The following is a 16,271-nucleotide window of genomic DNA, read 5'->3' as shown; positions in this document are numbered from 1 at the left end:
AATGATGTTTACTTTGGATTTATATTAGTTCACACAAACACTCCATCCATGCTTTTGTTCTGGCCCTCCGGTCCAGTTTAAGAACCCATTGTGGCCCTCGAGTCAAAAAGTTTGCCCACCCCTACTCTATCCACTGAGCCAAACCGGTTTCGGCTGTAAATTATTTTTAATTAGTAAAAATTTATTATACTAAATAATAAATGGAACCTGAAAACAGTGGGAATGTTGGTGATGTATGATAATTGAGCCTCTCTTAGGCACTGGGATTAGATAGTTTTAGGAAAGTAAAACTTTTCCTGATTTTTTCACCAGCATTGTAAGCTATAATTTCCTCTTAATCTTATAATTAGAGAATGCATGTAAAATAATTAGAGAGTCATCAATTAGTTAACATTTTATTTCAGTGCCTTATATAATAAAGAGGTAATATGCAAATTAATGCTCACGCCATAACACCATCACAAGATGGCTGCACACACAGCAGGAGCGGGGCAGCGGGGTCAGAAATGGCAGCCACTCTGTGCAGCTTCCTCCAGGTTTCCTGTGGTCCTGTGGCGGCACAGGGGTCCTGTCATCTGCTTCGTGTGGCTTCTTCCAGGGTCTCCACGGCCCCATGCATGGGGGGCCCTGTGTCCACTTTGTGCAGCTTCTGCTGGGGTTTCCATGGCCCCATGTGCACACCATAGGGGTGGGGCCCGGTGGCCACTCTGCACAGCCCAGAGGTGGGGCATCAGGGCGGCACTCCAAGACTTGGGGCCATCCCACAGGGCCCCCCCCCCCCCATGCTCGAATTTTGTGCATCAGGCCTCTAGTTTTAATATAAATACATTGTAGAAGAGATATTGACATCTGTCTATTTAGAAGAGGATTACTTTTTGTGAGAGAAAATTTTCCTTTTTAAAAAACTTAAAATTCAGTTACAATAAGTGCATCCATTTAAAATGAACAGGTTGATGAATTTTGGTGGATATATATACACTCATGAAATTACTACCACAATCAAAATTTAGGATAGTTTCATTATAAATTTCAAAGTATCTTCCTGTTCCTTTGCAGTCCATCCCTCTCTTATTCAAGGCCCAAGGCAACCACTGATTTGTTAGAAAATTTGTTAGAAAATTTGTTAGAAAATTTGTTAGAAAATTTATTTTCCCATTGATTATAGTTTTATTTTCCCATTGAAAATAGTTTTTAAAGGACAGCCTTTAGCCTAGGCCTGTGTTGCTCAGTTGGTTGGGAGTCATCCTGTGCACTAAAAGGTTGCTGGTTCAATTCCCTGTCAGGGGACATGCCTGAGTTGAGGGCTCCATTCCCGGTGGGGGAGCGTGCAGGAGGCAGCTGAACAATGTTATGCTGTCACAACAATGCTGCTTCTCCCTTTCTCGCTCTCTAAAAATCAATAGGCTATTCTTAAAACAAAACACAAGCGCTTTTAATGAATCAAATCTAGTCAGTTTTAGCTAGGTAGCTCAGTGTGTAAGGATTATGGCCTTGGGCTGTGGAACTTGTAAACCTATTTGAATCTTGGCTCTGTTTTGTGACTTGGGAAGACATTTAAATTATTTGAATGCATTTTTGTTCTTAAAACAATAGTCTATTCTGATTGGAAATACATTAATTAAATGTAGGTAAACTGTTAGCAGCATATGATATATATACCTAGTAAATTGTAGTATATCTTTGAACTTCCTCTCTCCTCATTTTCTTTCTTTCTTTTTTTAATCCTTTGGGAGTCATCCTGTGCACTAAAAGGTTGCTGGTTCAATTCCCTGTCAGGGGACATGCCTGAGTTGAGGGCTCCATTCCCGGTGGGGGAGCGTGCAGGAGGCAGCTGAACAATGTTATGCTGTCACAACAATGCTGCTTCTCCCTTTCTCGCTCTCTAAAAATCAATAGGCTATTCTTAAAACAAAACACAAGCGCTTTTAATGAATCAAATCTAGTCAGTTTTAGCTAGGTAGCTCAGTGTGTAAGGATTATGGCCTTGGGCTGTGGAACTTGTAAACCTATTTGAATCTTGGCTCTGTTTTGTGACTTGGGAAGACATTTAAATTATTTGAATGCATTTTTGTTCTTAAAACAATAGTCTATTCTGATTGGAAATACATTAATTAAATGTAGGTAAACTGTTAGCAGCATATGATATATATACCTAGTAAATTGTAGTATATCTTTGAACTTCCTCTCTCCTCATTTTCTTTCTTTCTTTTTTTAATCCTTACTGGAGGATATTTTCCCATTGATTTTTATTTTATTTTATTATCTATTTTTATTTTCCCATTGATTTTTAGGGAGTGGAAGGGGAAGGGGGAATGGGGGAGGGAGAGAGAGAGAGAGAGAGACCTATGAGAGAGAGACACATCAATTGGTTGCCTCCCCACCCAGGACACCTAAGGTATGTGCCCTTGACCTTGACCAGAATGAAACCTGGGACCCTTCAGTCCGAGGGCTAACACTATCCACTGAGCCAAACCAGCCAGGGTCCCCTCATTTTTATAGGGAAAATAATTCAAGGACAGTTTGAAGAAGTTTTGGTAGATTTGGCTAATCTAAATAACCTTGGAATTTTGCTTAATTAGTGGAATTTTCTAGCTAACTGAATATTACTAGATTTCTGTTGACTCCCCTACCCCCTAAAATACATCACTTCAGTTTTCTCTGAAACCAATATTGAAAATAATTCAGCTTTTTATAATTGAGGCTCCTCTAGAGTATAAGAGGACTTTTACTGAGTGATATCTACTAGGGTACATTTCAAATAGGAGACTAGCTTGATATGTGTATGAGCTGCACATAACTCACTAAAATAAATTTAAGTCTCTGATATGTTGTTGTCTTGTCATTTATCTCACTGTATCCTAAAAGGGTTCCCCCCTCAGTGGTGTATGTGCACATCTGTTCCTGAATGTGTGTAGTTTTTTGAGTTTTGACTTGTTGGTTTTAGTTTAATAGTTTCTTTCTACCTTCCCCACTCCCCCCACCAGAAATCTTTTTCTCTCTATATTATCGTTCTTTAAATGCTTTGTAAATAAAACAAGGCTATTTTACAGTTTTAATATGTATGGGACAATAAATTATTTGACCTCAGCTCTTTTATATGGACTTACTGTAAAACCAATGTCTGATTCTTAATTTATGGAAAGATTATGGTTGAAAACATGATTTTTATGCTTTAACTTTGTAGTTCTTTCAAATGTGTGAAATTAATGGAGTATGTACATAGTGTTTTTTTTTTCTTTTCTAAAAGTGAGTAAACATTTAATAGGGTTTCTGATACAAATGATACTCTACATGCATGATGAAGAAACATTTAGTAACGATTCGTTCTACATATCCAAATGTATATTGGAAACAGTGAGGATTTTTTTTTTTAACAATTCAATACTAAGTGTGTTCTTAGACTCAGAACTATTAAAATAATTTGGTTTTAGGTGATTATCAATTGGTAGCTTTATTTCTTATGGTATTTTTTTTGTCTTTCTATAGGGTTGAAAGACACACAGAAGTCTTCATGGATATAGTTGATACATTTAATCATTTAATTCCTACTGAACACTTAGATGATGCCCTATTTCTAGGATCCAACCTGGAGAATGAAGTCTGTGAGGATTTTAGTACAAGTCAAAATGTCTTAGAGGACTCGCTGAAGAACATGCTCAGCGATAAGGATCCTATGCTAGGATCTGCAAGTAACCAGTTCTGTTTGCCTGTTTTGGATAGCAATGATCCCAATTTCCAGATGCCTTGTTCAACAGGTAATTCTTAACTTTTTTTTTTTTTTTTTTTTTTTTTTTTTTTAGTCTGCAATTTAAAATAAAAAGAATTTTTAGCAGCATTTTTTTTCCTTTTTCTTTTTTTGATGAGGGCAGTGAATTTAGGGTTCTTTCCTTTGAATTTAGATATTCTAGCCATCAGAATTAGAATTTAAACTAAATTTCCTTCTAAGGAGTGTGGAGTTATTTTCAAGGATATTATGGATATAGATAGGGCAACCATATAATTTATCATCCTAAGTGGGACACTGAGAATTATAGGGGATGCTGTTAATAATTACTTCATAACAACAGGTGTAATTAGGACTTTGCCTAGCAAATTGGGACATGACCCTAGGCTTGCTGGAGTCAAGGGGGAACAGCTGAATTGACCTTTCTGTTGCCCTTTCCAGCCTTTCAAGTTTAATATTGTGTGCTCCTATCAGATCTTTTGATATTTTTACAAGTACCTCAGAACCAGAGAAAGAACTCTAGACCTGTGCTATCTAACATAGTAACTACTAGCCACATTTAACTATTAATCACTTGAAATGAATCTGGTCCTAATTGAGATGTGCTGTTAAATGCATACCATATTTTAAAAACTCAATATGAAAAAAAAAGAATGTAAAATATTTCATCAAAAATTTTTTTAATGTTGAGGTGATATTTTGAATAATTTTTGTTAAATAGGATTTTAAAATTCATTTCGCTTTTAAAATATATATTTTTAATAACTTTTTAAATATATATTTTTTGATTTCAGAGAGAAAGGGAGAAGGAGAGAGATTGAGAGAGAATCATTGATTGGCTGCCTCCTACACATCCCCCACTGGAGATAAAGCCCACAACTGGGGGCATGTGGGACAAACCATGACCTGGTTCATAGATCAACGCTCAACTGAGCCATGCCAGTGGGCTCACCTTATTTTAAAATTTTATTTTTGTTTTTAAAGTGGTTACTTGAAAATTTAAAATTAAATATGTGGCTTACATTACATTTCTGTTGGCCAGCACTGCTCTAGGATCTCTATGTAGTTGAAGTCAATGAAAGATTGAGGGGGGAAAAAAAAAAGAAAGATTGAGGAAAGTAACTTTCTGTAGGGCTAAACTAATTCTCCATAAGAAATTATTTTGGAGCTAATATTAATATGTGGAAAAATATGTAGATTTTCTTACATAATGCAGAGAGAATATTACAACAAACTTTGGTGCAATTAACCTATCCTATAAGCTAGAATTAGATAAGGAAAATCAGCTTCAGATGGAGAAGTTAGGCTTTCCCTTCACTGTTCCCTAGAGTAGTTCAGAGGTTTAGGTTGTGTTGGTCTATTTTTCAGTGACTCTAGACTTCCTCTGCATTACAGTTTTTCAGTATATTTTTTCATTTTCTTTTAACTTTTTCTACTTAATATAATAATACTTAAAGTTTTGGATTAGGTGGCCTGTGTTCATCCATAAATTTATCAGATAACTCTGCCTAAAGACCTTGACATTTTGGCTAACTAGGAATCTTTTCATTCTAACTACTGTATCTTTTGAATTGCTTGCTAATGATGTATCTCTGAATTATATACATTGTTTGTGTTATTGCATAGGCTTACATTGTTTTTGTTGTATTCTAAATGTTTTAATGCTGTAAAAATTTTGTTTTATGTATATGCATTGTTCAAGTTTTTTACTTTGGTTACTGTGTCAGTACAGTATATTGAATTATCTTTATTGTCAAGCACTTTTGACAATGTTTGATTGTATGTACAAAATTTCAGTTTAGTCCAAATTAAGTAAAAACATTTATTGAATACTTCAGTGCTTGTTACTGGGAATGCAGTAACCCACAAGGATGCTGTACTAGGCCTTGAATTGGCAAGTATAACATCCCCTAGACTTATTTACTTAAGAATTCCAGCCCTTTAGTAATATTGGTATTCCTACATGCAATCCTTTTTTTTTTTCCTTTTTCTTCAGTTTTGGTGAACATTTTCTTTTGCTTATAGAATACTTTGAACATCTTTATTCACATACTTAAACTTTTTTTGAGGTATGGTTATTTGTTTGTGATTTTATTATTTTGTAAACTTTAACTTTTTATTTAAGAGTTTTAAGTAAAATTATTTAAATATTTTATTTTAAATTTGTTTGCTACAATTATTTATTTTGGTTCCGAAGCAGACTATTTCTATTAATATATGTGTAGTACATGTTTTTAAGATATACAAGGGAATATGTGGGGGGGAACTTAAGATAAAGCTTTTCTGTCTAGAATTATTTAGATTTCATTGTGCCATCAGGCAGGGGATTTATCTTGATTGCTTCAAAATTTGTGTTGCCCATTGGGATATTTGGTTCAGTAAAAGGCTTATATATTTTCTAATGATAGCAAAGTGGAATACATGAAAAAGTTTTTCTTTTAAAATCTCTTTTGAAATAATAGATTTAAGAGCATTGCAAAGAAGAAATTTTATTGTAAATTATTTACTGAAAACCCAATGTGGGCAACTTGTACAATTTTCAGATAGTCAGAAACTACTTCAGTTTTTGCTGTATGACACAGTTCTTACCTATATGTTTGTATCTGGATCTATAGGTTTTTACTAATTGTCTTAACTGAAGCTTATCAGGGAAATGACCCTATCGGTATTCCTCAGGCCAACAAAAGCTACAGATTATGGTTATTCGGTAATATTGGTTTTGGTAGTGCTAAACTATTATATCTTGTTCTCTGCTATGCTGAACCAGTTTGGTTTGCTGTAATTGTTAAAGATCAGTATTTTGGTTGGCATAGTTGAGTGGTTTGCATTATATTTAAGCTGTCTCCAAAAATCATAGAAGGCGCTTTAAAGTTTAAAAATAGGAAAGAAAAAGGGAAGATTATGTCTAGTGTTCTGTCATATGCACAAAAGTTAGGATATTAATTGTTAAACTCTCTAAAGCAGCAGTTGCCAACCGGTGGTCCGTGGACCACGTCCGAAAGGTTGGCGACTGCTGCTGTAAAGTGTTTCTTTAACTACAGTGTTTGCATATGGTTTTTATTTTATTGGAGTGACTCTGGTTAACCAAATTATACAGGTTTCAGGTGCCCAATTCCACGACACAGCATCTGTATGCTGTATTGTGTGCTCATCACCCCAAGTTAGGTCTTCTTCCATCACCACTTATCCCCCCTATCCCTCCTATCACCACACTGTTAAATATGGTTTGTTTTTTTTGGATTTGCCCAGTAATACATTTTTGAAAAACTCCAAGTGAGGAAAAACATTACATGTGGGAGAAATATTTGATCTTGATGATAAAACCAATTATTAGTGTTTTTAAAAAATCCTGGTATCCTTAAAATGAAAATTAGATTTTCCCAGGTATTATGTTCAAGATACCAAATATGTTGTGTATAAACACTACTTCAAAGTCATCATAATGGTGTTTGAAACCTGGCATTATAGTGTCATGAAGAAATGTTTATCATTTTACAAACAAATGTGTTCCCTTTTTACATAAATAGCTATGATTCATAAATGTGAAATAAGTCTTGCATTTATGATCTATTTCTTTATATGATATATTGAAAATAAATGCCCAGTAACTATAATTTGATTTGTTACATTAAGACCAGGAAGACACACTGTAGATATAAGGATATTCAGAGCAGCCTTTCATTTAAAAGCACTTGTAGGTACTGCATCCTTTAATGAAAACCAAGATGTCCTTTCCAAGCTACATCGGGCTTGCAAAGTTATCATTCACTAAATTAAAAAATTATAGCCCTTTTGTAGCATGGATTTTAGAGGTTAAATACATCAAAAAGTCATGGAATTCTTACAGTATCTTGGCATATTTGTTAAATGTTGACTCGTGTATTTAAGTGTAAAGGAAACTTTGTGCTAGCATGCGTATATAATAGTTGTTTTCTTATTGTGAATGACATTGGTAATATATGACATCAGGCAGTGTTATTTAATAAGGATTTTAGCACATGCTGCTTCCTTTCGAGCAAAGTATTCTAATAGCATGTTACAAGTTTCTCGGTAGTAGTGTGATTTGGTCCCTTTATTAGTACACAGATTTTGTTTTAAATATTTTTATTGATTTCAGAGAGGAAGGAAGAGGGAGAGAGATAGAAAAATCAATGATGAGAAAGAATCATCCATCGGCTACCTTCTGCAGGCTCCCTACTGGGGATCGAGCCAGCAATCTGGGCAACTGCCCTGATGGGGAATTGAACCGTGATCTCCTGGTTCATAGGTTGACACAGAACCACTGAGACACACTGGCTGGGCTGACACACAAATTTTTAATGTTTAATCATAGATCTATAGCTTGGGGCTTTATCGTTTGAAGCAGGTTTCATTTGTAATATTGGAAAAATTATATTGTACTTGTTCTGGAGAAATGATTAGTGTCCTTAGTGTATCACTGAGATTTGTTTAAAAGGTGTTTATAAGTTTTTATGGCTTCATACTTCTCTTGGACAGTATTTCCAGACAGTACATTGAACTAACCACAGTGGCCCTCTGGTCCAAAAAATTCATGTTTTCAGAATTCTTCTTCTTATTTGTACTTTATTTGTGGGGGGTAGCAAACTTTTTGTACAAATTAATTACACATATGGATCTAACTGCACATTATTTTGAGTGGTAGTATCTGTCATTTAAAAATTTTTTTAACTTCTGAGCTTCAGTGAACCTCTTGTGCCATTGTTCTTATTTTTTCCCCTTTCCCCCCCAAGAATAGTCAGTCCATTCCCTTTCTATGTCCCTGATTCATTATAATCACCAGTTCATTCTGTACATCAGATTATTTATTCACTTGGTTCTTAGATTCACTTGTTGATAGATGCATGTTTGTTGTTCACAATTTGTATCTTTACCTTTTTCTTCTTCCTCTTCTTAAAGGATACCTTTCAGCATTTCGTATAATACTGGTTTAGTGGTGATGAACTCCTTTAGCTTTTCCTTATCTGTGAAGCTCTTTATCTGACCTTCAATTCTGAATGATAGCTTTGCTGGATAAAGTAATCTTGGTTGTAGGTTCTTGGTATTCATCACTTTGAATATTTCTTGCCATTCCCTTCTGGCCTGCCAAGTTTCTGTTGAGAAATCAGCTGACAGTCGTATGGGTATTCCCTTGTAGGTAATTGAGTCTCTTTCTCTTGCTGCTTTTAAGATTCTCTCTTTGTCTTTTGCTCTTGGCATTTTAATTATGATGTGTCTTGGTGTGGTCCTCTTTGGATTCCTTTTGTTTGGGGTTCTCTGCGCTTCTTGGACCTGTAAGTCCATTTCTTTCACCAGGTGGGGGAAGTTTTCTGCCATTATTTCTTCAAATAGGTTTTCAATATCTTGCTGTCTCTCATCTTCTGGCACCCCTATTATTCTGATGTTTGTACGCTTGAAGCTGTCCCAGAGGCTCCTTACACTATCTTCGTATTTTCGGATTCTTTTTTCATTTTGCTTTTCCGGTTGGGTGTTTTTTGCTTCTTCGCATTTCAAATCTTTGACTTGATTCTTGCGCTCCTCTGGTCTGCTATTGGGTGTCTGTATAATATTCTTTATTTCAGTCCGTGTATGCTTAATTTCTAGTTGGTTCTTTATCATAGCATCGAGGGTCTCATTAGTTTTCGTGACTCTCTCCTCAAGTTTATTGACAGCTTCTAGCACATTTTTGCAAGCCCTCAAAATTGCGTTTTTTAGCTCTATATCCTCCATTTCTGTCATGTTTTTTTGTCTCCGCATTTTTTATGCTTTCTTGGTGCACCCCCTAGTGGTCTTTGTGCGCAGTCTTGTTCTAGTTGAGCCTTGATTGTTGTAGTTAATACTAGAGGGATTTGACCACCAGGCCGACTGGCTGTGTGAATCAGCTGTGTCTGCCGCGGAAAACTTCTGTCCTCTGGGGAGGTGCTAATCTAGCCTTTGCCTGAGGCGATCCGGCAAATGGCTCTGCGCAGGGCTTGGGCGGGGCGGGATCAACAGGGCAGGGCGGGCGGAGGGAGCGGTTATGGTGCCCTCAGTCCCGTTCCCAGAGGCTCTGCTTCTCAGAACCCCAGGAACCGCTGCAAACCTCGGAGAGAAAGCTGCCTTCCAACTGATGCCAGACAATCCCGCTTCTCCCGTTTGAGTCCGAGTCCGAGAAGACTCGCCCGGATCTGGAGCTCAGAGTCTGAGACTCCCTCCTGATTGAAAACGGCAACCGCGCCCTCAGCCACCAGCCCTTGCGCGCGCGCGCTCTCAGCCACCAGCCCGCTTTGCGCGCGCACCTCCGCACCTGAGTTTTTTCCACACTGCGCCTCCTCTGAGCCTCGGTGTGCTGTTATTTTTCCTTCTAGTTGAAGAGTCTCTCCTCAGCCAGCTTTCCTATGGTTCTGGGTGATGTCCGTTCCGTCTTTTAGTTGTATTTTTGAAGTGGTTGTTTGCGGCAGCAGTCTCCAGTGTTTACCTATGCCGCCATCTTGCTCGGAATCCCCATTGTTCTTATTTTTGAGAATTGCATTTGAACAAGAAAATACAAACTTAATATATGTAAAGTAGTCATGCAAATGAGATGAAAATATATTGGTTAAGACAGTGTATACTCTTTTTTTTTTTAATATATTTCACTGATTCTCTACAGAGAGGAAGGGAGAGAGATAGAGAGCCAGAAACATTGATGAGAGAGAAACATCGACCAGCCGCCTCCTGCACACCCCCCACCGGGGATGCGCCCGCAACCAAGGCACATGCCCCCGACCGGAATCGAACCCGGGACCCCCCAGTCCGCAGGCCGACGCTCCATCCACTTAGCCAAACCTGTTTCGGCGACAGTGTATACTCTTAATTGAATGTTAGAGAAGAGTAACTGATTAGCCTTTTAAGAACATGCATAGCCTCTAAGAATAAAACTTTATTTCTGTAAGTTGATGATTAATATTAAATAATCATTTTGAGTTATACTTAAAGGGATTTTGGTGGAAGTGGAGTATGTTTAGAAGAGAGCAAACAGAAAAGAGAGGCAAATACCTTGTAGAATTAGAGATATATCCTAGTGGAAATGAGAAAATGCTGCAAAGTGGAAAGGGTAGGACTTACTAGCAGCCTGAGATGTTGAAAGTTTATCACCTTGGCAAGAGAAGGGAGAGAGAGAAAACTTTGATGTGAGAGAGAAACATTGATCAGCTGCCTCCCATATGAGCACTAACTGGGGATGGAACTTGCAACCTAGGTATGTGCCCTGAGTAGGAATCAAACCTGCAACCGGGTTTGATTATGTACTGGATGACGCTCCAATCAACTGAGTCACTGGCCGAGGCATATTTTGGTTATTTTAGTTTTTAATTTTCTTAAATAGGAGAAACTATACATTCGACAAATCTCATAAGACTACTTTGAAAAACTAGTCTAAAACAAGATTGCTGGCCCTCGCCTGGTAACTCAGTTGCTTAGAGCATTGTCCCGATGATATACTAAGGTTGCAGACTCGATCCCCAGTCAGGGAACAGACAAGAATCAGCCAGTGAATGCACAAATAAGTGGAACAATAAAACAATGTTTCTCTTTCTCCCTCACTAAAAAATAAAATAAAATTTAAAAACAAGATTGCTATCTGGTTATTGGACTACCACCACCTGATAATGATGTATTCTAATTACCTGTGTTTTGAGTAGAAAGGCAAAGGTCCCCCCCCTTCCCAAATTAATGATCATTTGATCATTTTATAGCTGTCATTGGTCAGGAAACACTCTTATTATTTATAAATTTAAAATTCATATTTTATAGAGAATATATGTCAGATATTAAAGATATCTTAAATTTTATTAAAGTATAGTTAAGAAACAGCTATGAGTCATTTCTGAAGATATACCAGTATAAGTTTGAAATTTCTCATTAGGAAGGTTAGGAATGGTCATATTTCCAAATTAGCTTTAACATGCTTTTTAAAACCTGTAACTTTGTTGTTTTAGAATAATAATAGAATGAGCCTGACCACTTTGAGTCCTGGTTTTATACAGAAGTATGAAAGAGAATTGTTTTTAAACCTCTTATCCTGGAACATTTTGAAGTGTGTAATATGCTTGTTTACCATCTTACAGTTTATTTTTTGAGTTCTATCACCTGTCTACCTCTTCCTTTTTCCCAGCTGAATTCTTTTCAGCTTCATTCTTTATCTGAAAACAAGGTTTTTCCTTTCAGAATTAATTGCTTACTCTATCAGTATATCTTGTCCATGATCTCAGGTCAGCATTTAAGCAAGAAGCTTATCATACTAATATATACCCAATTTAAACTTAACTGACAGTTCTTTAACCGTTCCAGAACTATTTGTATTATTAAAAGAGGATGTTTTCTAATGCAAATGATCGTGCAATTATTGGATGTTCATACATTTTAATAATTATGGAGTAAAAAAGTTTTATGGCCCGGCCAGCATGGCTCAGTGGTTAAGCATCGACTTATGATCCAGGAGGTCCATGGTTCGATTCCTGGTCAGGGCACGTGCCTGGGTTGCAGGCTTGGTCCCCAGTTGGGGGACGTGTAGGAGGCAGCCAATCTATGATTCTTTCTCATCATTGATGTTTCTATCTCTCCCTTTCCCTTCCTCTGAAATCAATAAAAAATATTTAAAAAAATTTTTTATGGTACCGTATGTGGATAATGGGTAGTCTTTGGGCAGAAAGGCTGAACTATGATTTTGTAATTTGAAAGGCTAGGATTCTTAGTTTGATAATTATTTAATGTGGTACCAACTTGATTAAATGTACTTGTTTTTCATAATCATAGAATATTATTTCATACTAGATGTGCAAAAGTTGATATTTAACTTATTTAATCTTTAAAGTAGTGAATTATTCTATTTTAAAATTCAAAAATAATTTTGGTGTAAAGAAAATTAAGGATCCTTGAGCAAATACTTCCTTGACCTAGGTTTTGATCTTCTATTCCTTTGTCACATTAACTCATACTTTTTACTCTTCCTGTTTTTTTTCCCCAGCTAGTATGAAAAATGAATAATAAAATCTCTATGCCCTTTGCTTTGTTGAGGATGTTGATTAAAAAAGAATTCTGATAAAGGAGAACTGTATCTGTGATTCTTCTGGGATCTCCAGGATGAGACTGGCTGACTTTTAGTGGGCCGAGAGAAATTAGCTTGTTAATAGGACCCCTTTCCTGTCTAACAGGTGTACTTGCCTTACAGCCAGAGTTGAATTTTATAATTCCTTGGTGGTTGTTGATTCCTGTTGTTATAGAACATTAAGAAAATTAGTTACCTGGATTTCCCTAAACCAGACCTAGGTAATTTCAGCATTTAGGCTGACCCCAGAAATGCTTTCTCTATTCCAGGCTCTTTGTTCTTTTCCTAGTTGGTTGCTGTCATGGATTTGGTTCTCATGAACTGTAATGCACTGGGTCATCTTTGGCCTAGGATTAGGTTCAGCTGGGAGTGACAGAAAACTCCAAATAACAGTGATGTAAAGAAATAAATTTATTTGGTCATGTATTAACTCAAAAAAATAACAGAGCTGGTATGGAGCTCCACAGTGTCAGGGACCTAAGCTCCTCTACATGTATGATCCCGATTTCAAGGCTTACTGCATAGTTTGACATGGCTCCTCCAGCTGTCAAGTTGGAATTCTAGTCAATAAAAGAGAAAAGGAGAAGGGGAAGGTATGCTCCTTCTTTTACCATTATATCCTGAAAGTTGCGTGTACCATTTTATCTTATATTCTGTTGGCCATAACTTGTGGCCACATCTAGTAGTTAAGGTAGATTGAAAAGTGTAGTGTTTATTTTGGGTGACCATGTAAATAACAGGAATTGTAGTAAATGGGGAAGGGTGGCTGAATGGATATTGGTCAACAGCTAACCATCTCAAGCATAGCTTCTGTAGTTTACTCCAGGGAGGTTAGGTTAAGATTAGAACCTTTTACTTGGTAAGCTGACCCCAGCTCACAGGTCATCCTGTGAGGTTTGAATACTGGGTTTGTTTTCAGTGCTGATTCTGCTTCACTTGTCAAAAACTTTTCTATGCTCCATATCTATTTTTTACTCCTTGCTAATGGAACTTGCTTGGGTCTCAGTTTGTAAATTCAGATTTCTGTTCATCGATCATGGTCAGTTGCTCATATTAAAGATATTAAAGGGCCCTGGCCATTGTGGCTCAGTTGGTTGAGTGTCATCCTTGTGCACAAAAGGTCTCTGGTTCAATTCCTGGTGAGGGCATAGGTTCAGTGTGGGGATGGGGTGGTAGTATGTGTGCGGGAGGCAGCTGATAGATGTTTCTCTCCTTCTCCCTCTCTCTATAAAAATCAATAAAAACATTTAACAAAATTTAAAGGGAGATTAGATTCTTCTATTGCTTCACCCTTAAGGGGTAGGTGTCAGAATCACTAATTGTGTACTTCAGGCTTCATTTCATTAAGTATATTTATCATAAGACCTTTTTGAGTGCTTATCAGTACTTTTATTTTTAAAAATACTTGTCCTACTGTGCTAATATGTTACTGTCCAATGTAACATACAATAGGCAATTAAAAATAATTAACTATAAAAAAGATTAAAATGATTGCTATAGATAACGTAAGTGGTATTTACACTTTAAGAATTAATTACAATTGTATAAGAATGTTTTTTGGAGTGCAGTATGATTGGATATACTTATTTTACTTTTTTAAATGCTTTTTTATTTTTTAAAGACTAGTAGGTTTTCTGAATGCATATGTTAAGAATTGACAAATTAGTTTACCAGTTACATTTGTAGACACATTTGTGTAATTAAAATTAAGTATGTATTAAAAGCTTAATTTCACAGAAAAGTTTTCTATGTGTATTACTGTAACTTTAAATTTATATTGACTAGGTCTAGTAAATGGGTGCATTCACCAATCACTGTGAGTAAACACATGCACACCGCTGGTGTATGGCTTAGCATATGGAACATTGGCCAGTATGCATTAAAACTGCTGCAAAAACTCATACCACCCCACAACAAAACCAGTTACTGCAGTGTGGTTACGTGCTAATCATTCAGCAAACGTTTACCCTGGTGATTCTTGGATTTAAATATGTAGACTGTAGTTGTAGATATGTAATATTATGTCAGGAAATTACTACAGTGTTTTTCCAACTTAGGACCTATTCGTCAGAATTGATTAAACATAACAGTAAATTAATTACAAAAAATAACCTGTTAACTTATAAGCAAATTTTGGTTAAAATCATTTAAAAATTAACAGGGTGCTAATTTTTACATGACATATAGACTGGAAATTTTGTCCGTTAAATCCAAAGTCCATTAAATCGAGGTTTGCAAAATTGAGGGTTTATGGTACTTAACTTTTTTTTTTTTTTGAAAATTTCATCTTATCATTCTGATACAATCTTTTATACATCTGGTTCTAAGTTGAATTTGATTTTAATGACTGTTGTGGATGAAAAAGATAAACCCAAGAAAGATACATGTATTCAAATAGAAAAAGTTCACTGTAGGTTCTACTAACAAGTCATAAGCCTAGTTTTTTGTTTTATCGAGTATACAAAGTCTGTTATTTGCAGCTACATTGGAACATATCTGCCACCTTTAGTGTGTTGTTCTTTTACACTAATAGGAAGTCTATGTTTTAAAATATTTACCATTTGAGCTCAAAATTCTCTGAATCTTTTTTTAATATCTCAAAAAAATGATTTTAAATATAATAATGTTACATGCAGTATCAATTACTCAAGAAAAATGATCTTACATATAATAATATTACATGCAGTAAACATTAATATTTCAAGAATAAAAGGATTTTAAGTATAATAATACCCAAACTGTACTAACATAGTATGATATCACAAAAGTTGTAGGAAATATTAAAAATCTGCAAATAACAGGATTACTTCTATTAGATTCTAGAATATTCCCCCTCCCCGTTCTATTTTTGTTCATCAGTTTATGTTCATTATATTCCACAAATGAGTGAGATCATGTTATTTCACTTAGCATGATTCTTTTAAAGACTATTTTATCGGATATGAGTATTGCTACTCCAGCTTTTTTTTCTTTTCCATTTGCATGGAAAATTTTTTTCCATCCCTTCACTTTCATCCTGTGTGTGTCTTTTTTTTTGAGATGGGTCTCTTGTAGACAGCATATAGTTGGGTTATGTTTTTGTATCCATTCAGCTACCCTACACCTTTTGATTGGAGCATTTATTTCATTTACATTTAGGGTTATTGTGAGAGGTACTTATTTATAGCCATTTTAATTCTGTATGGCTAGGTGTCTCTCTCTAATTCTTCTTCTCAGCAGTCCCTTACAGCAATCCCTTTATCATTTCTTGTAATGCTGGCTTGGTGGGGATGAACTGCTTTAGCCTTTTTTTGTCTGGGAAGCTTTTTATTTGACTGTCTATTTTGAATGATAGCCTCCCTGGATATAGTAATCTTGGTCCCTGATCCTTGGTTTCCATTACCTTAAGTACTTCATGCCATTCCCTTCTGGGCTGTAGAGTTTCTGATGAGGAATCAGGTGTCAGCCTTATGGGAACTCCTTTGTAGGTACCAGTTTTCTTTT

The 16,271-nt window shown here is 36.0% G+C and overlaps 1 protein-coding gene across 1 annotated transcript in view; it reads left to right on the top strand.

Annotated features, from left to right (window-relative positions):
• The first annotated feature begins 3,447 nt into the window (after nucleotides 1-3,447).
• The window catches only part of PHF3 (PHD finger protein 3), an 85,052-nt gene continuing 72,228 nt past the window's right edge, over nucleotides 3,448-16,271 (top strand). The window contains exon 1 of the mRNA XM_014532734.1: nucleotides 3,448-3,755. Within this exon, the coding sequence (XP_014388220.1) occupies nucleotides 3,461-3,755 (295 nt within the window). The 5' untranslated portion in view covers nucleotides 3,448-3,460. The remainder of the gene's footprint in view (nucleotides 3,756-16,271) is intronic.

The sequence above is a fragment of the Myotis brandtii genome, unplaced genomic scaffold (assembly GCF_000412655.1).
Source record: "Myotis brandtii unplaced genomic scaffold, ASM41265v1 scaffold904, whole genome shotgun sequence".
In the NCBI taxonomy this organism is placed as follows: Eukaryota; Metazoa; Chordata; class Mammalia; order Chiroptera; family Vespertilionidae; genus Myotis; species Myotis brandtii.
The sequence above is the reverse complement of the archived record's forward strand: the minus strand, read 5'-3'. Positions and strand labels throughout refer to the sequence as shown.